General features: G+C 38.9%; 1 protein-coding gene across 9 annotated transcripts in view; it reads right to left on the bottom strand.

Annotated features, from left to right (window-relative positions):
• Positions 1-1,739: 1,739 nt before the first annotated feature.
• Positions 1,740-27,654, bottom strand: part of LOC126469810 (battenin) — a 249,762-nt gene continuing 223,847 nt past the window's right edge. For all 9 annotated transcript variants that reach the window (XM_050097076.1, XM_050097084.1, XM_050097081.1 and 6 more), the window contains 4 exons: positions 25,587-25,857; positions 23,873-24,022; positions 4,768-4,908; positions 1,740-2,969 (listed from right to left, as the gene is read on the bottom strand). In XM_050097076.1, the coding sequence (XP_049953033.1) occupies positions 2,847-2,969; positions 4,768-4,908; positions 23,873-24,022; positions 25,587-25,857 (685 nt within the window). In that variant the 3' untranslated portion in view covers positions 1,740-2,846. The remainder of the gene's footprint in view (positions 2,970-4,767; positions 4,909-23,872; positions 24,023-25,586; positions 25,858-27,654) is intronic.

Here is a 27,654-nt window from a genome sequence, read left to right as displayed (position 1 = left end):
TGAAGCACTTTGTGTGTCTCCGTTGCAGTTTTTTTAAAGCAGGAAACAAAATTTCACACACAATCTTTGTTCTTTTAAAGTTGCCATAACGACTTCACAGAGGTAACCCGCCAACCGTCAGAGAAACACAATACCACACTTGCACATTCAGATGTACACTGATGCCATATGCACAGCTGTTTCATGAAGGTCTCTACTAGCACCATCTAGCGTGAGAACCCTGCACTACGTCTACAAGTGGCAGTGCCCTCAGAGTCCGGTTTCTTTTAGGTCCCCCCTCGTAGTCTGGAAATGCTCCTATGAACTCCTCTGCTAAGCACTTAAGTGTGAATTATAGAGTAGTCTTGCAGATATAGACTATTGTTTAATAAGCCAGGCAGAAGATAATCTTACCTTTAGTATAAACTGCTTTAAGTGAATTTCAGACTATGAACAAGGTTGTTTGGCCTTCTAAAACAGTGTTTTGTGTTAGCTGAATATACAGTTACAAAAGAGATTTATTCATGAATGTTAAACACAAATGATATTGTTCTAGAAAGCTGAGATTGTTAACTCAACCATTTCTAAAGCAGTTTGCTGAGAGTATCATTTATTCTTTTAACACTACCTTGATTAATCTTCATGTGTAACAACTTTAATTTACCTTTCACTGGACAGGTACAAGATAACCAACTTACAATTCAAGTGCACGAATATGAATTACTTCTTCCCCATACCCCAGGTATCCCAAGGTACACTAAATGTCAAAAACATATTTTCTCTAACATTCATTTCAATCTTTTTGCCAATAACACCCACTTATTTGATCTTTAGTCAATTTAATTTCAGTTTAAATAAAACTGATGAAGCATATAACAAATACATGTAGCTAATAAACACTTATGGTAATGACTTGAATTTAATGTTTGCTTAAATAAGTTTAACATAAACCAGCAAGCTATGAAGAGTACTGCTACTTTTAAACATTTGTTGGATTGTCAACAACTCTACTGATTACGTTATTGTGCCTGATGACAACTGGTTATCTTCAGTCAAAATGGTCAGAGCTCCCAATGTCTCCCATACTTAAAACTGCCATTGAGGGTAACATTGTAGTAGATTTACAACTTACTAAAAATGAAGTATAATGTGTCACATGTGTGGGAGGACAATAATGTTTGGTATAATGTTGGATGTAGTCTTCTACCCCATTTTCTTTTTAAATCAGCCCACTTTTTACCATTGAGCAATGCACATCTTGTATGTAGGTCATTCATCTTGCTGCAAAGTGCACAATTACACATTCTGGAATCAGTTGACTCCATGCAGAGGTTATTTAGTAAAAGAGAAGCTCAGTGAAATCTGGCAGTGAGTAAGAGTGACACCTCAGTGTGACTGTGTGTTCTCCACCTGTAAGCCCACTGATGTCATTACATAAATCAGGTGTATGACAGTAACTGTGCATGTTAACATGAACAATAAAGGACATGTAGCAATCATTCACAATTAATGACAGTTGCCACTCACCTGTTTCTCTTTCTTGACCATACACTACCTATCCCAACCACCCAGACTCTGTCCCAGGTAAAGTCCCATACCGTCCCATGATTTCCAAGGCTTGCTCAATGAGTGTTTCACTATTGTATAACCCTTTTTACAGTTTTCTTTGGAAGAGAAAATGTCAACTAAAGCTATTGCAGCAAATAAATGACTCTTATGTGAAATATGTCTTCAATGAAATGATATGAAAAGACAACAAATTTGATAACAAATTACACTCTTTATTGGAGTAATCAAACTTTTACAGAAATCCAGTGGGCAACAAATCTGCCCTGTAATTATCAAACAAATAAAAATATATAAAGACAGTTAATTATAAGACAATGTTTTGCTTTGATATTTGGTAAATACATATGAAGTACATGAATTCACAGTATTGGCTGAGCAATAATTTTATGTTAAATATCCATAACTGGATAAGTACAAGGCCAAAATATACTCTTAAATAATGACCAAATATTACACATAAATATACAAATGGCACCACACACACATACACACAAAACACGCACACACAAACACACATTTTATATAGATCAATGCCAGTTTTCCCACACCTTCTGTGGCCCATACAATTTTATCAAAACTCATTCAACATGGTCATTCCAGTCACATGTGTGACATTTTAGAGATCTCAGTCTTATAGAATGTGTAAAATGTCAGCCATAAAAGGTCTCTCACAGTTACAATTAACAATTCTGTGTTAAAATTTTGTTTAAAGGAGACTGTAACATAATACTCTAGGTTGATAAGAGAATGTGTATACATATTCTTCATTAAATGCAGTAACACTACAAAAGTGCTATCATACACATGCAAGGAACTGAAATTCATGAATAATCTCCTGAATCATTCCTGAAGAGCACTTTCAGGTTCTGTTATAAAATTTTAAGTAGCTCATAGTCCAGTGTGTTTCCTTTGATTCAATGTCATTTTCATGTCAGTGATGGTAATCATTCAAACACTTCCTTATATATCATATTCAAACAGAAGAGATCTGCTGTGCTGTCCCAAATGTTATATCAATTATTTACAATACCCCATTTTCATGTTGCATATAAGAGGATAGGAAAAATCAAAACCTGAGAGTCTCTGTACTCAGATCTGTCCGACTAAAAACATTTTTGTGAAATGCTGAGAAAGACAATAGCTAGCCAAGGTAATACCTAGATCATGCAAGATCACATGTCACCCTCTAACAACTTGGCAAGAAAGAATGAGCTACAGGCCTCGTCCTTATAAGAAGTAATTACCAAACACACAATTTAAATTACACTGTAACTGCTGAACTCTTGGGTCACTGACACTCACAAAGGAAGGAGACATATAGCATTATGGACAGGAAGTGATATTGCGCCAGCCAGACCAATACCAAGTGAATCAGCCAGTGATGTAATGCTCAGTGAAAATTTCTCCTTTTCTGGGGGAACCTGAAATAAACAGACCAGGCTACTATGTTTAATCTTCCTCTCAAAGGCAAATGCATTATTAAATTAAAGGTTTAGTGCTACACAAGTAGTTTCCTCAGCAGTATAGGGAACAATAATCATTTAATTTTATTAAATATAGTTAGCCATTCATACAATTATCAGCCATAAATATTCACCATGAGATTTTCTTATTGTAATAAACATGGAGTCAACAGATATGATAAGGAGTTTTTATTATCATTCCTTCAGTATCATATAGACAATAAAAATGAATTAAAGAAGAGATAGTACAAAAAACTCAGGCAACTAAGTACTTTATAATCCAAAACCAATGTACCATCTGTTAGTAGAGATTTTTGGATTGCAGCTGGTTGTTGCAAAATTCACTCCACGATATTTCAAGTGGACGCCTGCCTGTCCTCTTCAGGTGAGTCATCAAAGATTGACAAAGATGTTCTCCAGTCCACCTTATATAGCATGCTAAGAGTATTGCCGCACATGCATCAGTCATGGTGACACAAGGACCACACCACCCAGAACTGCAAAGATCAGCTGTCTTCGACATTGCCACTAGCTACAGCCATCGGAATATTCTGGCGTCTTTGTGTGGCGCAAATCTTGGAGATGACAGGATCCCACACATATCCAGCTGGTAGCCACTGTTATGGTTCATTAGATTTTCCACAATGCATTTTTGGTTGGATTTTTTTTATAATGGAGTCCCAAAAAGATGTATGCTTTGTCATACTTTATTGAATGTCCGTTGGAGATACAATATTCCACAATTCTAAAGTTGCTGGGTTGCAGAAGGTGAATGCAACGTTTATGTTCTGTGCAATGTTCTTTGACTGTGCATGTTGTTTGTCAAATATAGGCCATACCACACCGGCAAGGTATTTTGCAAATTCCCATGTTCCACAATAACAGGTTATCCTTTTAGGTGAAAGTGATTTTCCACACACCATCTAAGATTTTGGACCTGCTGGGATCAGTGATTTATACTTGCTATTGCAGAACATGGGAATTTACAAAATTCCTTGCCAGTGTGGCATGGCCTATATATGACAAACAATATGTACAGTTGAAGAACATTGCACAGAACATAAACGTTGCACTCACCTTCCGTAACACAGCAAGTGTGCAGTTGTGGATCATTACATTTCCAATGGACATTCAAAGGAGTATGACAAAATATTATTTTTGGCTGCAGTAACATCTATTTGGAGCTCCATTATAAAATAAACAGTTGAAAAATGCATCGCGAGAAATCTAATGAACCATGACAGTGGCTACCAGCTGGATAATGCATGGAATCCTGTCATCTCTGAAATTTGCTCCACACGATGTCATAATACTCTCATGACTGCAGCGAGTGGTAGTGCCAAAGACAGGCGATCTTTGTGGTTACACCAGTGAGGGTGCCGGTGCCAGGTGGTGTGGTCCTTCGGTCACCATGGCTCTGACGCTTGCATGGCAATACTCTCAGCACGCTATACATGACGGACCAGAGAATGTCTTCATCAGTCTTTGATGGCTCGCCTGAAGATGACTGGCAGGTATCCACCTGAAGTATCATGGACTGAAGTTTGCAATGACCAATAGCAATCCCAAAATCTTTTCAAACATTATTTCACCGGAAAATTTTAAATTTCACAATGCATCATATGTAAAAGAGCATAGTAACAGAAACTGCAAAACAGGGCAGAGCAGCACAAAGCATCCAATTACTAGAATTTATCAGCACACCACTCTTATCTTTCATATAACATCCAGTAACACACAACCAAAAAATACTCACCTCAGTTGATATTCTGTGAAAGGTGTTCACATATGCTGCACCTCCAAGAAGTCCTTCCCATAACACAAAGGCAAATACTATCCACACAGATGGTACAAACCAATAAATTGCTTCCAGTGTAAATAAAACAACATTTATTAACTGTAATGTAAAAGGATGATATATCAGTATAAAAAATATTTACTTAATTAAATAAAAACATTTAAATAGTTTCAAATAATATCTGTTCAACTGAGTTGGATTTTCACGTGAAATAATTAGTTACTGAACTACATATTAAAAGTGACAGATGGGTATTGCTTGAATGCAGTCTCATCAAAAATTATAATGGTGTCAAATCTACAGACAATACACAATAATGTATTATGTGCAACTGGCTTGAAATTAGCTTCATTTTCGGATTTGTTATCACAGCCTGGTGGCAGTGGTGCCAATGTAAACATGAAGAAGCTAAACACAGACTGTTTTCAAGCACAACTTGGCCAGTAATGCAATTAGTAAAACATTCAGAATCAAACCTACTCTGCCAACAAAAACACCTGAAGGTGTGAGAATTAATTCGAACTAAATAAAGCACATTCACAAGCAGATAACCATACACTGAGAAAGCAAAATATAAGTAAAACTGCTCCATACATGACGCAAAATCTACAAAACTACATATATAATTCCTAAAAATGCCAAAGAAACATTTCAAACAAAACTAAAGTGCTCTACTGCAACTAATTGTGGATGAAACCCTCAAATACAACCACAATAAGCATCCTAATCAAGTTTAAAGAAACAAATACAACATGAAACCAATTAATCTATGCAAGAACTCCATGATCTACAGTGTCTGTGCTCTTCGGATTAACTTGAGAGGTCCACAACTAAATATATATTCACCATCTCAACATGACACTCACAGAATCGATAGTAGATTAATTCTTTAGTGTCATATTAAAAAAAATTATGCCATATTAACAAGCTGATTAGGAGAAACCACCAATTGAATATGTGACGAAAAATGCACTCTGTGCTGTGTTTTTGCAGAACACTATGCAAGTCATGTACCTAGGTATCTACATGAGTAGTGTATGTTCTTTCAGACAAATCTGAAAGAACAGACATCATTTCTGTGTTTGATCCTGGGGCCAGGCATAGACTATATTCAGAGAGGAGAAATTCTGATCTCTACCACATTCAGGTAGTGAAAGAATTCATCGGTGACAAATGAAAATTTTTACCAAGACCAGGAGTCAAACCCAGGTCTTCTGCTCACTAGGCAGTTGTGTTAACCATCTACACCACCTTGGCACAGTGGTTAGGCACAACTGCATGGACTACCCAAGCATGCTTCTCCCCTCAAACCAAATTCCTATTTGCCAAATGCTACCAAGGTAGTGTCCCATAGCCCTTTCTCTCTTTTCTTCTGTTGTATCATGCAAAGTCCTGCACAAGCTTTGGTGAAGAGTGCTCTGAACTGAATGGTCACATTAGCCTTCTTGGCACATATCTGTCTATATGACAAGTGTCTGTTCTTTCAGACGTGCAACAGAACTGACGCTATTTATGTGTTTGAGCCCAAAGCCAGTCACAGAATGTGTTCAGAAAGGAGAAATTCTGATTTCTCCCATGTTTGGGTAATGAAAGAATTCATCAGTGACAGATGAAAAGTTGTACCAAAACTCAGGTCTCCTGCTTACTAGGCAGTCACATTTAACATCTACACCACCTCAACACAGTGGTTAGACACAACTGCACAGACTCCCCAAGCACGTTTTCCCCCTCAATCCAAATTCTTGTTTGCCACAAACTGCCAAGTAGTGTCCCCTAGCCGTTTTTCCTCTTTTTGCTCATCACATCATGCGAAGTCCTGCGTGAGGTCGGGCAAAGAGTGCTCTGCACTCAATGATCGCATTAGCCTTCATGGCACATATATATCTTTATGAAAGGTGTCTGTTCTTTCAGACATGTGAAAGAGCAGACACCATTTCTGTGATTGATCCCGGCAATTAAGGGAATAAAAGAATTCATTGGCAATAAATGAAAATTTGTGTCTGGCTGCAGGATCAAACACAGAAATTGTGTCTCTTCTTTCACGTGTCGAAAAGAACAGACACCACTGGACATAGATACGTATGCATCATAAAGACTAATGTGATCAGTCAGTGCAGAGCACTCTTCACCCAACCTCATGCAGGGCTTTGCAGGATGTGTCAAGTAGAAAGAGGAAAAAGGGCTATGGGATACTATTTTGGTAGTGTGCAGCAAATGGGAATTTGGCATGAGGGGGACAAGCTTGCTTGGGTAGTCGGTGCAGATGTATCTAACTACTGTGCCAAGGCGATGCAGATGGTTAATGCAACTGCCTAGTAAGCAGGAATCCAGGTTCGACTCTCAGCCTTGGTACAAATTTTCATTTGTCACCAATGAATTCTCTCACTGCTCAAATGCAGTGGACATTGGAACGTATGTATCTAGGTAGTTAGGTAGATGCACGTTTTCTTGACTTCTGAAAAGCTATTGACTCAGTACCACACCAATGCTTATTGACAAAAGTATGATCATATGAGGTTTCAAACAAAATTTGAGACAGGATTTATGATTTTTTTAGTGGGGAGGACACAGCATGTTACCTCGAATAAAGAGTCACCAACATATGACAAAGTAATTGCAGCTGCATCACAGGGAAGTGTGTTGGAATAGTTGCTGTTCATGTTGTACGTTAATGACTAAGCAGACAATATTAATAATAACCTCCAACTTGTTACAGATGAGCCAGCTATATATAATCAAGTATTATTTGAAAAATGTACACAAATATTAATTCAGATGTTAATATGATTTAAAAGTGGGGTACAGACTGCCAACTTGCTTTTAATAATAAAAAATGTAAAACTGTATGATTACAAAATACAAAAACACAGTATTCTATGACTACAATATCAGTGAGGCAGTATTGTAGTCTGTCAACTTATACAAAAACTTGGGTGCAAAAATTTGTAGGAATATGAAATTGAATAATCACATGGTTTCATATATTGCATCAGATACACTGAAACATAGAAGATTTTGTTAAACACACCACACCATAACCATGAAAATGACAACCAATATGGGTACATCTTCTACACTGTTACATCTGGTATATTTCTATGCATCACAGAGACCAAATTCTATAATAAATTTCAGGGTACTGAAGGGAAATGCAGTTCAAAAATTTTTATTTCAACCAAGTGTCAGTAGAAGAATGGTTGTTCTCTTATATATGCTGATGTGTGAGTCATGACACATCCAGTAAAAAAGTTAACAAGTACAATACAGTGTCACACATGATAAATCTAATAGGCTTCTTATAAGTAAGAGATCTGCAGTACATACTAATTTCCTTCATGTACACAGAATTAATGTTATGGAGTCTTCTAAACACCAGAATGATTGTAATTTTCCTATGTTATCTTAGATTTTTTTCTTATAATTTCCTTTGACACTGGCACAAAAGGCAGTGGTTTGTGATAACTTTTTGCAAATAAGTTGTATTTGATACAAACTGTTTGCACAGCCATCATCCTATGACTTTTTTTCTGAGTAAGATCCTAAATTATTAATATTAACAATAAATACTCATGAGACAGGATACAAATGAGGACTTCACAAGCAACCTCAACACTCAATATTACTTAGAAAATTTAGTATTGAAATTCGTAATTATTCATATAAAAGTAAATAAGGATACAGCAAAAGAGACAAAGATAAGGCTACAGCAACTTAAGATGATGTCAAAAAGCAAAAAGACAACTTTCCAGTAAGCTGCAAACATCAGCACTGAAGAAATTTTAAGTTAACATCTCATACAAAAGATATGACTTTTATAAGAAAATGTCATCCAACTGAATCCACATGTCAGTAATTCTACTTTCCAGGCATGGCCACAAACATGAAGTGAGAGAGATTCCTTCATCCAGCAAATTGAAGAAATGGTTCCAGGGTTAAGTAGAAAAGTCACTAATAACTCCTTGTCAATAAAGAAATAGAACACAAAGACAAAAAAATCAATGAATGAGAATGAAAACTTATTGACTGAGTGATTGAGGGGGTTATAGGACTAAACAGTGATGTCATCAGTCCTGACTGAAAACCTAAGAAGTTAAAAGTGCAAGGGTACCTGTCAACAGTTCAGAAATATGGAAAAAAACACACTGAAATAAGCAGCCCAGATGAGGTAACATTGAGAAGCTGCACAGGAAATGAAATAAGCAGGAAGAGGAAATTATGGCAATGCAGACATAAATCGACAGGGACACAGGAAAGGTAAAGATGAAGCAAAGCAAACAATGGAGAAGCAAAAGCAATGGAAAGAAAAAAATAGGAGCAACAAAACTTGAAGGACATATGGGAAAGATTGCAAAAATAGCTCTGAAGAAATGAGAGAACAATTGCAGAAATGAAGGTGTACATGTGTGGGGAGGTGAGGACAGCAACAGGTGCATACTGTACAACAGCATCCAATACATGCACTTTTGTTATCTTCACTGTACAAGAGATCTTTGAGACTGCCATAACTGGAAAACTTATACATACTGTAAGTAAACTCAGGGCTGGTTAAAAAACGTTTTTCCACACAAGCAATATATCATTTGGCACTCTCCCCACCCAGCCTCAGACGTTAGTTGCCTTTCCCTGGGCTTTTACTGATGTCATAAATAGGATGATGCCTCTCCATAGCTGAAAGGCACCAGCAGTGTTCATGCTTTTCATGTGGTGGATTACTGGTTACATCACCAGTTTAAACTAACATGCCCATTATTAAAATGGCATCAAGACAAAAATATTTGAACCAAGCTGTAATCCACATGAGATTTATTATTTACTCATCTATAATCAATATAGTAAAATTGTTCTAATGATAGATACACTCACGCTCATAAATTAAGGATGTTGCTGATACATGGTGAAACAATGCTCTGTTGGGTGGTTTGTGGGTTTAAATCAACTCGGGGTATGACCATGCAGTGCATTTGACCTGCGGTCGTTGCACAGTGGTGCTGGCAGCAGTCCACATACGCAGAGGTGTGTTGGTGCATGTACGAGTATGGTGCAGCGAGCAAGTGAGCAGACATTTTCAGACATGCTAATGGTGACTGTGTGTTGAAAATGGCTCAAAGAACACATATTGATGGTGTTATGAGGGGTAGAATATTAGGCGACTGGAGGCTGGTCAAACACAGTAGGTCACAGCACGGGCCTCTGTGCGCCACAAAGTGTGATCTCAAAATTATGGCAACAATTCCAGCAGACAGGAAACGTGTCCAGGCACTACAGTACAGGGACATCCACAGTGTACAACACCACAAGAAGAGCGATACCTCACCATCAGTGCCTGCAGACGGCCACAGAATACTGCAGGTAGCCTTGCTCGGGACCTAACCTCAGCCACTGTAACAGTTGTCTCCAGACACACAGTCTATAGACGAGTGAACAGACATGGTTTATTCGCCCAGAGACCTGCAAGGTGCATCCCACTGACCCCTGGTCACAGGAGAGCCCGTAAAGCCTGGTGTCAAGAACACAGTACATGGTTACTGGAACAGTGGTCCCAGGTTATGATCACGGACGAGTCCAGGTATAGCCTGAACAGTGATTCTCGGCAGGTTTTCATCTGGCATGAACCGGGAACCAGATACCAACCCCTTAATGTCCTTGAAAGGGACCTGTATGGAGGTCGTGGTCTGATGGTGTGGGGTGGGATTATGGTTGGTGCACATACACCCCTGCATGTCTGACAGACAAACTGTAACAGGTCAGGTGTATTGGGACGTCATTTTGCACCAGTATGTCTGCCTTTTCAAGGGTGCAGTGGGTCCCACCTTCCTCCTGACGGATGACAATGCATGGCCTCACCGAGCTGCCATTGTGGAGGAGTACTTTGAAATAGAAGATATCAGGCGAATGGAGTGGCCTGCCTGTTCTCTGCTGATGTTAAGATCCTCTGCTGGCACAAAAATGCTTATGCATTAGATATGTGAGTGGCTCAAAGACTTTTTAAGTCATAGAATCCAGTATGTTGTTCTTGATGGTGAGTGTTCATTAGAAACAAACGTATCATTGGGAGAGCCCCAGGAAATTGTGATAGGAACACTGTTGTTCTCTAGATATGTAAATGAGTTGGTGGACAGCCATCTGTAGTAGGGAAGGTGAATGGCCAACTTAAGTCTATTGGGAGAATTTTAGGAAAGTGTGGTTCATTTGGAAAGGAGGCTGCATATAGGACACCTGTGCGAGCTATTCTTGAGTACTGCTTGAATGTTTAGGATCCATACAACGTCAGATTAAAGGAAGATATCAAAACAATTTACAGGCCAGCTGCTAGATTTGTTACCGGTAGGTTTGAACAACACGTAAGTGTTGTGGAGATGCTCTGGGAACTCATATGGGTATTCCTCAAGGGAAGGCAACATTCTTTTCCAAGAACACTATTGAGAAAATTTAGAGAGCCGGCATTTGAAGCTGACTGCTGAACAATTCCACTGCAACCAACGTGCACTGCACATAAAGACCACAAAGATAAGATACGAGAAATTAGGATTAATAAGGAGGCATACAGACAGCCATTTTCCCCTTGCTTTATTTGCGAGTGGAACAGGAAAGGAAATGATAAGTACCAGTACAGGCAACCCTCTACCACACACCATACAGTGTGTTGTGGACTATCTACGTAGTTGTGGATGTAGATGCACAGGTCCGCCATAATCACATCATTAATCGCCTGCTTGTTGTAGTCTGTAATGGATGAGGCTGGCCTTACACATCAGCTGGTGTCTTGTGTCAAATTGGGACCATAATGGAACTTAGTGCACCATTCCACAACTGCGGTTTACAACAGACTTGCTGCCCCATGCACATTCTTCATTCTCCAATGGATGTCTACCAGAATGGAACTTGATGCACCATTCCACAACAGTGGTTTCCGACAGACTCGCTGCCCCATGCACATTCTTTATTCTCCAATGGATGTCTACCTGTGTTGGTCCTTCGGCAGCCAAGAAAAAAATAACAGCACATTGGTCCTGTTTGAACACATTTGGTAATAACATTGCCATAGTTCACATTTATGAATTTACCATATGCCTATCGGAAACACATAAATGTCCCACTAATCCCTTGCTTACATGCCAGTGCTTATATACTCACATCGGGGTTGCACTTTGTTGCATTTACAGTGCAGCAACATCCTCAAAATGAACCTTTTTGATTGCCCCTTACATCTCATAAATGGTTCACTTGCAGACCCATGTTTACTGGAAAGAGTTTGCTCCTGTTATCGTATACTTTTTTCTGTGTCAGTTCTTCTTCTAATTGCTCCCAAACCCCGAATGCAAATTTAGCACTTGTACACCTTTGGTGCCCAAAGCGGTTGCTTGAGCCTTAAACTAGCCCTGAGTATAATCTACATTTGGAGTCATAAAAGAATCTTTTTTAAGATTCCATCTGTGGGCTTCTGGAACATTTATGCATTTGAGTACACGTCAGTTAAACTGAAAATTTCATTGGTTCTCAACAACAGATGTATAAGTATGAAGTCTGACGAGTGTTTGCAGCTGAGATTTAGCATTGAAGTTTCAAGGGAAGAGTTTAGTGATGAATATTGTAGTGGAACCGGTACTTGCATTTCTAAGGGGCTGAGTACAGGGTGATAAGGGGAACAGGATGTAAGCAATCTGAAGATGTTTTCCCAGTCTGATAGGCATCTGGCTAACAAAACACGATCCCACATAACAAACAAACCTCTGTAAAGTTTTAACTATATAGCAAACATACTATCTGAACAGCAATATATTTTGTTAATATGAAATTAAAAATAATTTCCAGTGGAGGTGTGGAAAAACTGGAGAAACTATTTTATAGATATTTTCTCACAGATTAATAAAAACTTTAACCAATAACATATCTTATTTATTGTAAAAGTTACTGATAACATAATTTTCAGAAACCTTGTTTTGATATCTTGAACTGTTCGCAAGACAAATGGGTCAATATCTCTTACATGACTCATTTAGTATATAAAAACTTGTTCATGCTAAGCTAGTAATTTAGTCCAATGGCAAGTGGTTTGGTAACTAAATGTGTCCAAACAAAGTTATTATAGCAAAATGATTTAGTAAACTCAACCACATGGATAGTAGATCATTGATTTACTACTCCCACCCTAGCTCACTTAAAAACAGAGTTCTACTGGACATTTCTGAACACCATCTGTTTAATAAAGCTCACTAGTAATGCAACGTCATTCCACTCTCTTGCATGTTATTTATATTTCTTGTAGATGAGTAAAATTACTCATCAGAACTGTGAAAAGACAAACCTGTTACAGTTCTATGTGAGGAGTATATGTGGGACGAGAAATGTCCAACGTACAGCTGACACCCCTGGGTGCAGAAGGAAAACAAACTCATTATAAATACTGAAAAAACTGTGTGTGCTGATTTTCATTTCATTCCTCCAACTAATCAAATGTCTATTCAAGCCCAATTAAAAAATGATCCCCTAGAAAATGTAAGTGTCACAAAATTCTTGGGTCTTTGGGTTCAGCAAGACTTAAAGTGGGACACACATATAAATAACTTGTTTAGAAAACTATCATCTGTGTGCTATGGCCTAAGAATTTTAAAGGCTACAACAATCAAAACAGCAGTACTGCAGGCATACTATGCACAGTTCCACTCACTAATCCGATATGGGATCATTTTCTGGGGATACTCAACTCACAGTGTAAAGGTTTTTAGAATGCAACAAAGAGCTTTAAGAATAATTTGTGGCCTTAAAAAGATGGAGTCCCGTAAATCCCATTTTACTGAGGTTGGTGTTCTAAATGTTCCAAGTTTATTCATTTATGAAACTATCTTGTTCACTAGGGACTACCTCCTGAAAACAGGAAAACTGCTACAGAACAAATATGTACACAACTATAGTACCAGAAGGGAATCAAATATACATCAAAAATATCACAGAACAACCACCTATCAGGGGAGCATAATTAACACTGGTGTAATACCACACAATAAGATATCAGAGGAAATAAAAAATACTATTCATCCAATATTTAAAGCTAAACTAAAGGCATTTCTAATAAAGCACTGTTTCTATTCTGTCAGAGAATTTCTGAATAAGTAACAAAATTAATCGTAATAGGTACCTAATTTTAATTTGCCTACTATTTTGCTAATACTATGTATTATTGTAACTTATCTTTGACCTGTCCAATATCAATTGTACAATTTGTGCTATATGATAAAACTGGACCAATAAAAAAATCAATCAGTCAATCAAAGTATCAAATCATAAATTGTATCCAGTCACAAGGACACATAAATTTCCCTCCAGTTTATTTATTTTGCACATATAAGTTCCTTTGTAGTCATGGAATGTACTCAAAATAAATGAAATAAATCAGATAATGCTGGAAAAATTAGATTAGGAAATGAGACACTAAAAGTAGTACAGGATTTTTGTTATTTGGACAGTAAAATAAGTGACTATGGCCAAAGTAGAGAGAATATAAAATGCAGACTGGCAATAATCAGACAGCCGGCCGAAGTGGCCGTGCGGTTAAAGGCGCTGCAGTCTGGAACCGCAAGACCGCTACGGTCGCAGGTTCGAATCCTGCCTCGGGCATGGATGTTTGTGATGTCCTTAGGTTAATTAGGTTTAACTAGTTCTAAGTTCTAGGGGACTAATGACCTCAGCAGTTGAGTCCCATAGTGCTCAGAGCCATTTGAACCAATAATCAGACAAGCATTCCCTAAAAACAGAAATTTATTAATATCAAATATATATATGTATTGAAAAGTTAGGAAGTATTTCATGAAGGTATTTGCCTTTAGTGTAGCATTGTACAGAAGTGAAACATGGATGAGGAACAGATAAGAAAAGAACAGAAGCTACTGATGAGGGGTTCCACAGGATAACGTTCAAGATTAGGTGGGTAGATTGAATAACTAATTACATGGTACTGGACTGAATGGGGGAAAAAGAAATTTATGGCACAACTTGACTGAAGGAAAAAATTTGTTGACACATTTTAACGCATCAAGGAAACGTCAATTTGGTAATGGAGTAAAGTGTTGTGAGTAAAAAATTTGCAGGGACATCAAGGCTTGGCTGTAGTATGAAGGTTTAAATTTATGTAGATAACAGTAGTTATGTAGAAATGTGGAGGATTGCACAGGGTATGCTAGCATAGAGAGCTGCATCAAACCCGTTGTTGGACTGAAGATCACAACCACCACCACCACCACCACAACAGCAATAACATTAATTTTTTACTGCTGAAGTAAGTTCTCAGGCAGTGCTATCAGCTGATATAACAATATTCTGTACAAACATACACCTGTAGAAAAAAATGACAACACCAAAAAATAATTAATGTAGAGTAATAAATTTTGGGAATACTTTTGTCTGGGTAACATATTTGAGTGATTAGCATAGTAAGATCACTGGTTAATGAAAGCGTGAGGTAAGCCCCTGAAATGTGAAATGCTAGTATGCTAATGTACATGCACTGTGTTGTACAGGTGCTGTGTGTTTGTTTGTGGGATGGAGTTCCATGCCTTTCACACTTGGTCAGTCAATACAGGGGTAGTTAATGCTGGTAGTGGATGATGATGTCCCATACTTGTTCAATTGGAGACAGATCTGGTGATTGAGCAGCCCAAGGCAACATGTCGACCCCCTGTACAGCATGTTGGGTTAGAACAACAGTATGTGGATGAGTGTTATTCTGTTGGAAAACATCCCCTGGAATACTGTTCATGAATTGCATCACTCTACTGACATACAAATTTGCATTCAGTGTAAGTGGGATAACCACAAGAGTGCACCTACAAAATTGCACCAGAAACCATAACTCCAGGTGTAGGTCCAGTGTGTCTAGCAAGCAGACAGGTTGGTTGCAGGCTGTCAACTGGCCTCCATCTAATCAACACAAGGCCATCACTGGCACCAACGCAGAACCAGCTATCACCCTCCAATGAGCTCTCACTTGACACCACTGAAGCCACAAATGGTGGTAGTTTGGGGTCAGTGGAATGCAGGGAGCTACAGGAAGTCTAGCTCGGAGCAGCCCTTGAAGTAACCAGTTTGTAACAGTTCAGTGTGTGGTGCCAACTGCTGCTCAAATTGCTGCTGCAGATGCAGTATGGTGCATCAGAGCTATACAGTCTTCCCTCTACATCTACACCTACATTTATACTCCGCAAGCCACCCAACGGTGTGTGGCAGAGGACACTTTACATGCCACTGCCATTACCTCCCTTTCTTGTTCCAGTCGCGTATGGTTCGCGGGACGAACGACTCCCGGAAAGCCTCTGTGCACACTCGAATCTCTCTAATTTTACATTCGTGATCTCCTCAGGAGGTATAAGTAGGGGGAAGCAATATATTCGATACCTCATCCAGAAACTCACCCTCTCGAAACCTGGGCAGCAAACTACACCGCAATGCAGAGCGCCTCTCTTGCAGAGTCTGCCATTTGAGTTTGCTAAACATCTCCGTAACACTATCACGCGTACCAAATAACCCTGCGACGAAACGTGCCACTCTTCTTTGGATCTTCTCTATCTCCTCTGTCAACTCGACCTGGTATGGATCCCACACTGATGAGCAATACTCAAGTATAGGTCGAACGAGTGTTTTGTAAGCCATCTCCTTTGTTGATGGACTACATTTTCTAAGTGCTCTCCAAATGAATCTCAACCTGGCACTCGCCTTACCAACAATTAATTTTATATGATCATTCCACTTCAAATCATTCCACAGGCACACTCCCAGATATTTTACAGAAGTAACTGCTACCAGTGTTTGTTCCGCTATCATATAATCATACAATAAAGGATCCTTCTTTCTATGTATTTGCAATACATTACATTTGTCTATGTTAAGGGTCAGTTGCCATTCCCTGCACCAAATGCCTATCCGCTGCAGATCTTCCTGCATTTTGCTGCAATTTTCTAATGCTGCAACTTCTCTGTATACTACAGCATCATCCGCGAAAAGCCGCATGGAACTTCCGACACTATCTACTAGGTCATTTATATATATTGTGAAAAGCAATGGTCCTATAACACTCCCCTGCAGCATGCCAGAGGTTACTTTAACGTCTGTAGATGTCTCTCCATTGATAACAACATGCTGCGTTCTGTTTGCTAAAAACTCTTCAATCCAGCCACACAGCTGGTCTGATATTCTGTAGGCTCTTACTTTGTTTATCAGGCGACAGTGCAGAACTGTATCGAACACCTTCCAGAAGTCAAGGAAAATGGCATCTACCTGGAAGCCTGTATCTAATATTTTCTGGGTCTCATGAACAAATAAAGCGAGTTGGGTCTCACACGATCACTGTTTCTGGAATCCATGTTGATTCCTACAGAGTAGTTTCTGAGTTTCCAGAAATGACATGATACGCAAGCAAAAAACATGTTCTAAAATTCTACAACAGATCGATGTCAGAGATATAGGTATATAGTTTTGAGCATCTGCTCGACAACCCTTCTTGAAGAATGGGACTATCTGTGCTCTTTTCCAATCATTTGGAACCTTCCGTTCCTCTAGAGACTTGTGGTACACGACTGTTAGAAGGGGGGGCAAGTTCTTTCGCGTACTCTGTGTAGAATCGAATTGGTATCCCGTCAGGTCCAGAGGACTTACCTCTGTTGAGTGATTTCAACTGCTTTTCTATCCCTTGGACACTTATTTCGATGTCTGCCATTTTTTCGTTTGTGCTAGGATTTAGAGAAGGAACTGCAGTGCGGTCTTCCTCTTTGAAATAGCTTTGGAAAAAGGTGTTTAGTATTTCCCTCTCAGTAGTGTCCACACCCACCATTGTCAGCAATCATGTACAGCTGCTACATTCCTGCCAAGTCTTTCTGCAATATTGCAGAAGGAACATCCAGCTTCTCATAGCCCTATTACATGACCTTGTTCAAACTCAGTGAGGTATTGATAATAGTGTCTGTCACCTTAAAGGTATTCTTGACCAACATCAACATCCAATCGAAAGGTAATTAACACTCACGACTGTGTATTTAAAGCATACCTGATTTGTTTCTTCATAGCACCACTGTTATGCAACTGGCATGAAATTTTGAAAGACATCATTTTTCAGATGTGGAAATAAACATAACAACTTTCATTTATGTCACACAACTCCTCCTTGGTGCTGCCATTTTTTTCTGTCAATGTATTTATTCTACATCTACATCCATACTCTGAAAACCATCTTATGGTTCGTGGAGAGGGTACTTTGTGGACCACGGACCACTGTTACTCCCCCCCCCCCCCCCCCCCCCCCCCCCCGTTTCCCATTCCTGTTGCAAATGGTTTGTGGGAAGAATGATTACTGGTCAGCCTCCATGCAAGCTTCAACCTCTCTAATTCTATCTTCATGGTATTTTCACGAGATATATGTAAGAGGAAGCAATATATTGGTTGGTTCTTCTAGGAATGTACAGTCTCACAACTTTAACAGTAAACCACACTTTGATTCAAAACGCCTCTCTCATAGCGTCTGCTACTGAACTTGGATGAGAACCTCTGTGATGCTTTTGTGCTTACTAAGTAAACCTGTACTGAAACATGCTGCTCTTCTATGGAACTTCTCTATTTTCTCTGTCATCTCAGACGGATTGGTAGAACAGTGGATTTTGTAACATACCTCCTTTGTGAGTGGTCTACATTTCCTGAAGTTTATTTTAGTTAATCTCAATTTGGCATCTGTATTTCCTGTGATTAGGTTTATGTCGTTGTTCTGCTTTATATCACTCCATTTGCATACTATTAGATATTTTATGGCAGTAACTACCTTCAGTGAAGGCCGGCAATTGTGTAATCATACAATACTGGATCTTTCTGCCTATTTATGAGCATTACATTACATCAAGGGTCAACTGCATATACCTGCACCAAGTGCTGATCCTCCCCAGGTCTTCTTACATTTTGCTACAATTTCTAGCATTGCGACTTCTCTGTGTACAAAAGCATCATCTGCAAAAAGCCTCATGGAATTTCCTACGTTATCCAGTAAGTCTTTTATATATTTTGTGAAAAGTAATTGCCCTAAAACACTCTCTTGGGGTATGCCTGAAGTTACTGTTATGCCTTAAGATTTGTCTCCAATCAGAATGAAATGCTGTCTTCTGTTTGCTAGAAACTCCTCAATCTAGTCACACAACTGACCTGATATTCCATACATTCACACTGTGTTCATTACCTTCTGCAAGTAAAGGAACATGACATCAACCTGGATGCCAGTAACTACTGCTTTCAAGGTCTCATGGATGAACAGAGCAAGCTGTATTTCACATGATCACTGTTCTCAGAACCATGTTGATTCCTACAAAGGAGATTTTCAGCCTCCAGAAACATCATAATATGTGAGCATAGAACACATTCCAAAATTCTACAACAGACTGATGTCTGAGATGCATGCCTATAGTTTTGTGTAACTGTTTGATGGCACTTCTTGCAAATGGTAAGGCCTGCACTTCTTTCCAACACAAGGAATGCTTTGCAGCTCCAGCAACCTATGTTGCACTATTGCTAGAATGGAAACTAATTGTTCCACATACTCTACGTTGAATCATATTGGTATCTTATTAGGTACAGAGACCCTCTGTTAGGTGATTTCAGATGCTTTTCTATCCTACAGTCAATTAGTTCAATATCTGTCATTTTGATGTCCATGCAATAATTTAAAGGAGGAATGACAGTGCAGTCTTCCTCAGTGAAACAGTATTGAACAAAGTGTTCAGTATTTCAGCCTTCTCTGTGACATCTTCCATTTCGATGCCATTATGGTCACAGAGAGTGTGGACAAATCACTTTGATCCATTTCCTGGTTTAACATAAGATCAAAATTTTTTACAGTTTTCTGTCAAGTCTGCAGACAGAATTTTACTTTCTAATTTGTTTAATGCTCCAGGGATGGTTCTCCTTACACTAATTTTGGCTACGCTTCATTTTTGTTTGTCTGTGAGGCTTTGACCATTTTTAAATTTGCAGTGAAGCTATCTTTGCTTTCATAGCAGCTTTCTAACATGGCTGTCAAATATTGGCAATTCTTTCCCATCTCTCACATGCCTGTCTAGTTTGTTGTCCATTGATGCTCTATGCTGTCAGATGAAATGTTCATGCCAACTGCTAAGGCAATCTGAAACCCATTTTTTGTCATTGTTGCTAAGCAGGAATATCTTTCAATCATTCTTTAAATTCTTATTTACAACCATATTCAGTTATTCAGCTGTCACTCTTAAGAAACAATATCACTGCAGTAGATAAATCACTGGGTAATATTAACAAACAAGTAACATACCACAACATGCACTCATGAAGAACTTTTCCAAATATTTTAAATTATTTCCTTTTCATATACTTTTGAACATGTGCAGTTAAATTTGAGTTAACTCTAATTATCCTAATTTTTTGGTTAAGTAGCAAACAGTGCAAGATAATAAAGTTTTGTACGCATCAAATAAAATGCAATTGAAAATAGACATAAAATGATGTATTATATGCATTTGAGGGATCATTTTTAGAAGGTATTTCTGATGACTGAATTTTCTCAAAATCATAAATATTAAATTTATCATTTCATAAATAATGAGCCATGGGTCATGACATATTCAGATGACTTGTGTTCCTTGACAATACAGATAGCCATATCATAGGCACAAACTCATTGTAGTGGTGTCTCTGGAGAGGCCTGACTCACATATAGTTCCTGAAAAGTGTCAATAGCCTTTTCAGTCTGAATGACTGATTGATCTGGGCTTGTAAAATTAACTAACATGGTCTCACTAGATTGATACTGAGAACAGTTGAAGACAAGGGGAAACTACAGCCATTACACTTCCAAGTACACACAGTTCTGCTATATTGCTTAATGATGATGGCATTCTCTTGGGTAAAATATTCTGGAGGTAAAACAATCCCTCATTTGAACCTCTGAGTGTGCTACTAAGGAGGATGTTGTCATAAGGAAAAACAAAACTGTCATTGCATGGGTCGGAGCACGAAATGTTAGATCCTCTAATCAGGTAGGTAGATTAGAGAATTTAAAAAGAGAAATTTATAGACTGAAGTTGGGACTTACTGAAGTGTGGTGACAGCAAGAACAGGATGTCTGGTCATGTGAGTAAAGGTTATCAATGCAAATTCAGACATGGTTAATGCAGGAATAGGTCTAATACAAAAAATAAATAAGAATTTTTCAGTCTTTGCCAGAGATCTATTGACATTTTTAAATATTGAGTATTCTGCCAGATATCAAGATCATTCATACACAATATTTTGACATGTCAGATGTTGTCAGATGCTACCTGAGACAGCTCATCGAGTGGAATGGGTCCAGCATTATATTTATGGCCTTCCCCCTCCATGATTGGCTCCAGGGATTCTGCCTGCAGTTCACTCCTGCTAGAAGTGTCATTATGTGGGTCTGGTACACCAGTCCAAGCACTGGCGTTCCATCTTTGGACTGATGTGCCTGTCCATGTACTGGCATTCCATTTTCGGTCTGGCGTGGTTGCAGGTGTTTCCTCTGCAGTCTGCCCCCACTAGAAGCATTCTTAAGCATTTCTTTTTCAGTCCGGTGTGCCAGGCCAAGCACACGTGTTCTATCTTTGGCCCAGTGTGGCTGCCAGTATTATGAGCAGACAGAATATATCGCCCTCTGTCTCCAGTGGTTGCCAATATGTCAATGGAGAGATTTGAAGAGGAGGCATTAGAGACAGCTAGATACAAACTCACAAGCTTCTTCAGGTATGCAGACAATACATTTGTGATCTGGCCTCATGGTAGGGAGAGGCTCAATGTGTTTCTCGACCATCTTAACTCATGGCACCCTAATACTAAGTTCATTATGGAACTTGAAAAGGATGGGCAGTTGCCATTACTGGATGCACTAGTCAAAAGGAGAACAGGTGGGTGATTTGGTCACAGTGCCTCTGATGTCACAGTATCGCAAACCTACACACGCTGTTTTATACCTACAAGCCAGAAGCTGTCACCATCCTGTACAGAAGAATGGAGTTCTGAAGACATTGGTCCACAGGACGCACATCTTGTAAGACCTAGATAGCTTGGCAGCAGAAATACAGCACTTACAGTGTTCTGCAAAAATGGATACTCAGCCAAACAGATTCAGGAGACACTTCTACAAGTCACTCCACCATACAATCTTGAAGAACAACTAGATGAAACAAAGGCTGTGGCATACCTGCTCTATGTGGGATCTGTTTCTGCCAAACATCAGCAGGTATCTCAGGAGGCATAACATCAAGTGGGTGTTCTGTACACCTACACAAATAAGAGGACTACTGGGAAATGTGAAAGGTGACCTGGGACTACAAAAACCATGAACTTATACTTTGTCAGTGTGGCGTGTCAAAGATTACAGTGGACAGTGGATATGAGGTGCAAAGAACATCAGAGGTACACCCAACTAAGACAGGCAACTAAATCAGCCATTGCTGGGCACTGTCTGGAACTCAATAATTCCACAAACTATGATGAAACAAGGATTCTGGCACAGAATCCCAGGTACTGGTACAGTGTTATGAGAGTCTATAGAGGTAAAGGTCACAGAAAACCATATGAATCATGACACTGGGTACGAGCTCAGTAGAGCCTGGAATACTGCACTGGAGTTGCTGCAAACACAACGACAACAGCGGCGGCAGCAGTAGTAGGAGTCCACAAAAAGAAGAACTGAGAGTGTGGACATGGGGAACAAAGCACACACAGGGCACCAGGTGCAGTGGACCAAAGTCTGAATGTCAGTGGATGCTTCAAGTGGGAGCATACTACAAAGGGAACACTTAGAACAGGACTGGACCAAAAATGTAATGCCAATGTGCAAACAGGTACACTGGACTGAAGATGAAATGCCAACATTCGGACTAGCACATCAGATCAGACAGGGAATGCATATAAACACTTTTAGCAGGAGCAGACCATTGACGAAACACCTAGAACTGCAATGGGCCGAAAACAGAAAATGCCAATGCATGGACAGGTGCACTGGACCAAAGATGGAATGCCAGCGCTTCGCCTGGTGCGCTGAACTAAAGAGGAAATGTTCAAGGTCTCATAAAGAGGAAATGCCTAAGGATGCTTCTAGCAGGAGCGGACCACAGAGGGAACACCTGGAATGACATTGGATTGAAAACAGAATGACAGCATGCACACAGGTATGCTGGATCGAAGACAGAACACCAGCATTCGGATTAGCACACTGGACAGAAGAGGGCGCACATACAGACGCTTCTGGCAGGAGTGGACTGCAGACAGAATGCCTGGAAGTGAACATGGAAGTGGAAGGCTGTAGGTATAAATATGGGATCCATTCCACTTGACAAGCTGTCTCAGATAGCACCTAACGAAAATACTGAGTCATGTTGTCAAAATATTGTGCATGGAAAGAAAAACACTAAATCAATATATCATTGCTGAGAGTAAGCCATTTCATTAAATTAAAGGATCTTTTTGGTTTCTGGATTTCATTAATTTTTGTTTCACAATTTTCAAAGTAAATTAAAAAAAGAGTGGAATATGAGAATGTAAGTACACTGTAATTTTGTGTTCATTGGGTGATCTATGTTTTGCTTAAAGTGTCTAGGGATGGACTTTACTTATTGTTCTTGGTAAGATATTTTACTAGTTCTATGTGCACTGCATACACAAATATTTCTGTATCTTCTATTTATCATTCTTCCTCCAACACTGTATTACCCAGAGTGGAATGTGGCGCTTTTTTATGAATTACCTGAAACTTGTCTGCATGCTTATTATAATCTGGTTAACGTGAATTTGTTCAAGATGTGATCTGAAATAATCTTCAAATAGCATAAAACAAGTTTTGAGAAAGTGATATAAAATCTGTAAAATGGTACAAAATTTCAAGGTTTTGACAATATTTTCCAGATACAATAGAGGATATCGTCAAAAGCTTGGAATTTTATACAAATCTGACATGACAAGTTCACCAAGAACTTTTTCACAACTAATTCCTTATGAAAGAATTTATGGCTTAAGTTCAAATAGATAGTAATACATAAATAACTGTTACCTGTAATATGGACATCAGCCAGATCTGACGAATGATGATAAAAGATGCTGATGTTCGGGATATAAATACACCAATTTGATAACAAAGTTGCATCCAACGGTACTGCTCACTATGACTTATCCATATTCCAGGGAAATAGATGAGTTCAAACTGTAAACAGAAATACATCATTCTTCACTAAATTTGTAGGTGTGAATTAATTTAATTACCGAGAAATAAAACCCAATTCAAAACAAAAGTAGAAACTAAAACAAGAATCAAAAAGTAGAGTGAAGAGGAGTGTCTACTACCAATTTTGTGATAGGAACAAGTGTACACATAAAAATGGCACATACAGACACACAAATTAAAACTGAATATTTTCAAAGCTACAGACACTATTTCTTTCTTTTTAATATATGTGCCCAGCTGCCTATTAACAGTAGTTTCAAACAAAGAAGCAAGGGATGGAGATCTTAAAAGTGGCAAATGAGGAATCAGACATTTGAAACGTCAGCGACAGGGTATGTACGCTCATCGGATAAAAAATTAATCATCCCAGTGTGCACAAATAGATGAATCATTAAGCCTCTACAGAAGGCACAGCGATTGGGTCATGTGCTCAAATGTGTGTGCATTGTCTCTACCTGAGCCTAAGATAATAGTGATCAGTGAGACATTTATGTTTCAAGACGGCATTGTACATAAAGATAAGTAAATGTAAGGATGTGACAGAGTGGCAAAAAGAGGCAATCATGCTTGACCATGCCCATGGCCATATTGTGTGTAAAGTCAGATTTGTTGGTGTTTCATAGCAGACTGCTCAATGTGTCTACAAATAGTGGTGTAACACATGTGGCCACAAAACACAACGTCAGAATTTTAGTCGGAAAAAGATCCTGACAGTGGGACCGGAGAAGCATTTCATGGCTTCTGAATCAAAATTATTTCCAAACCCAACAGGAATTGCTGCAGGCAGTGAATGAAGGTCCAGCCTGACCTGTTGGTGAGAAAACAATGCAACAGGAACTGCCCGCAATGAACATATGGAGTAGGTCACCTCACCATTGCTCACACAGGCAAATAAAAATGACAACAGCAAAGTATCACTGGGCTGGAAGAATATGTGACTGGTTTTCTGAGCACTCCCCCATACTATTACATCTTCATTGGCCTGCAAAATCATCTAACTTGAACCCCGCAAAAATTCTGTGGGGTTTTGGGAACAGCGGGTAAAATACCAACCTCAGCATTCCCACAATTTGGTGGTACTACATGATCAGATCCTCAGTGAATGGCTTAACCTGGATGTGATAAATCTGCACAACCTTGTGGACTCACTTCCTAACTGAATCCTGGTGGTTATCAAGTTTAGGGGTGGAATTACATGGTATTCAATAATGCTTATGATTTTTCTAGGAGTGACTAATTTTTTGTCCAGTGAGCCTACTTAACAAGTTACAGAAGAAATAAAAAGGATAAGAACTCAGTAATTCAATAATGGAAGACAACTGGTTTAATACAGAGAAAGTGGCTCTTATGGGAGAGAATTGTACAATCCAAAATGTACTGAAGCAGCTATTCTTGTGTAGTTAAGTACCAGTTTAATATTTTTATTCAAAATATCTTTTTGCACATTACCAAAAACAACAATGACAGCTATAAAACCTAAAAATATCTAAATTGAGACTAATTCACCACTATTTTATTCAGAGAAATGAGTTTCTGAACTTACCAGACCTTGATTGATAAAATATTCAAATAAATAAACTGTTCCCAGTGGAACCATGTACTTCAGAAGAGATGGAATGTATTTGAGTTTGGTTGTCAGTGACTCATTTTCATAAGCAATATCAGCCACTGCAGATGCTTCTGCTACTGTTGCTACCTCTACTGTTCCTTCTCCAGTACCAGACTGTATTGACACATTGCTCTGAAACTCTTCCACTCCTGGTGTATCCACAGAATTCACAGAATGTGTTGGACGTTCTAGCAGCACCCAAAATCTGGAAATTAACACTCAGAATGATGATGGTGGTGATGAAAAGAATTATCACAACAATAATTATAGGATTTTGTCATAAACTGAAAAGTAAGTCTACGGCTATGTCTCGACATAACTGCTCCTGGGTATGCATAAGTGTGCGTGCATGCATGTGTGTGTGTGTGTGTGAGAGAGAGAGAGAGAGAGAGAGAGAGAGAGAGAGAGAGAGAGAGAGAGAGGGGTTGCAATTATGATACATGGGACAATAGCTTTTCTGACAGTATCTTTAACTTGCAATCTCTTGCCAGCACAAAAGCTTCCATCACAAAAAAAAGAGATGAAAATCAGAACAAATGTTTAGCAACCAAAGTTTGTAATAAGTCATAATATTGCAGCCACAATGCTGTCGTCGATGAGAACATGAATATGAACATATAGTGTCACTCATTTAAATCGAGCAATGCAGCTAGCATTATGAATGTCATAATGGTTGTTGGTACTGATGGTTACAGCAAACTCCAAAAAATCAATCAGAAATACATACTGTTTCTCCTAATACACAAGGGATATGAGCTTCCAAGTAAGCAGTCTCCTCTGCACCCTCTTTTTCTGTTTCATAGATCACATTCTTGAAAACTTGCCACATTGTGGAATGTGTCAGTAGGTACACAAGTAAGATATATTTCCGTCTCCTGCAGTGAAGATGTGTGCTTCAACTCAATGACTATTGTTTTGTTTCCAGAGTCTTACGTCAATAGCCATCTCTCCTCCCCTGTCACAATAAAAGTCAAAAAGTCATCATCCTTCTCTGGGTACCATATAAAAAACATTAATGACCTCATAATTTTGTGCTATCTGTGGTCTTCTCTAGCAAATGTGGGACTCCGTGGGAACATAATACGCAGACATTTAGCCAGTCCAACACAATTTTGTGCAGCAGCAATAGCAAAATTTGTGAAAATTTCAGAGGTAGAATTTTCATGAGGAATCATCTGTTCTTTCTCATATTTTCTACCACAGCATGGATCAATCCACAAGTAACAGGACATTGCCATCCCTTATGTTCCTCATAATGCACATCTCCTTGGCCTTCTTTCCTGGTCTGTCACATCCATCTCCATAACACTGAGGTAGTCATGATTTGTTCATCATATACTTCATAAATTAGATGATGAACGTCAACTGCTGACAAAATTATATACATTAATAAACCATATAACTGATGACACTTTGCACATATCAGTGATACAAATTTTCTTAAACATTATCACAAATTACAATCAAGTGTTTACATTGCTATCATCTTTCGTTCAAAAATGGCTCTGAGCCCTATGGGACTTAGCATCTATGGTCATCAGTCCCCTAGAACTTAGAACTACTTAAACCTAACTAACCTAAGGACATCACACAACACCCAGTCATCACGAGGCAGAGAAAATCCCTGACCCCACTGGGAATCGAACCCGGGAACCCGGGCACGGGAAACGAGAACGCTACTGCACGACCACGAGCTGTGGACGCTATCATCTTTAACAATATCATCTCTGTCCTAGTGATCTGCATCCCCCCCCCCCCCCTTTCCCCAGCAGATACAAATGCACTTTCTTGTGATCGCAGAGCATTTGTAGTATATATTGCACAAGCAACTTACTTACTGGGTATCCTTTGTAATAAGAAAGATAATATTTTTATGAACTAACTTCTATATTAACATATGAGGTCTGTTCCAAAAATCCCAGAACTTTGCCCACAAATTTTTTCTACCCTTACCTTTAACTTACTGTGCATGGTCCTCTTTGAAATACTCATTGATACACCA

Source organism: Schistocerca serialis, chromosome 3 (assembly GCF_023864345.2).
Source record: "Schistocerca serialis cubense isolate TAMUIC-IGC-003099 chromosome 3, iqSchSeri2.2, whole genome shotgun sequence".
Taxonomy (NCBI): Eukaryota; Metazoa; Arthropoda; class Insecta; order Orthoptera; family Acrididae; genus Schistocerca; species Schistocerca serialis.
This window is presented reverse-complemented; position numbering and strand designations above follow the sequence as displayed.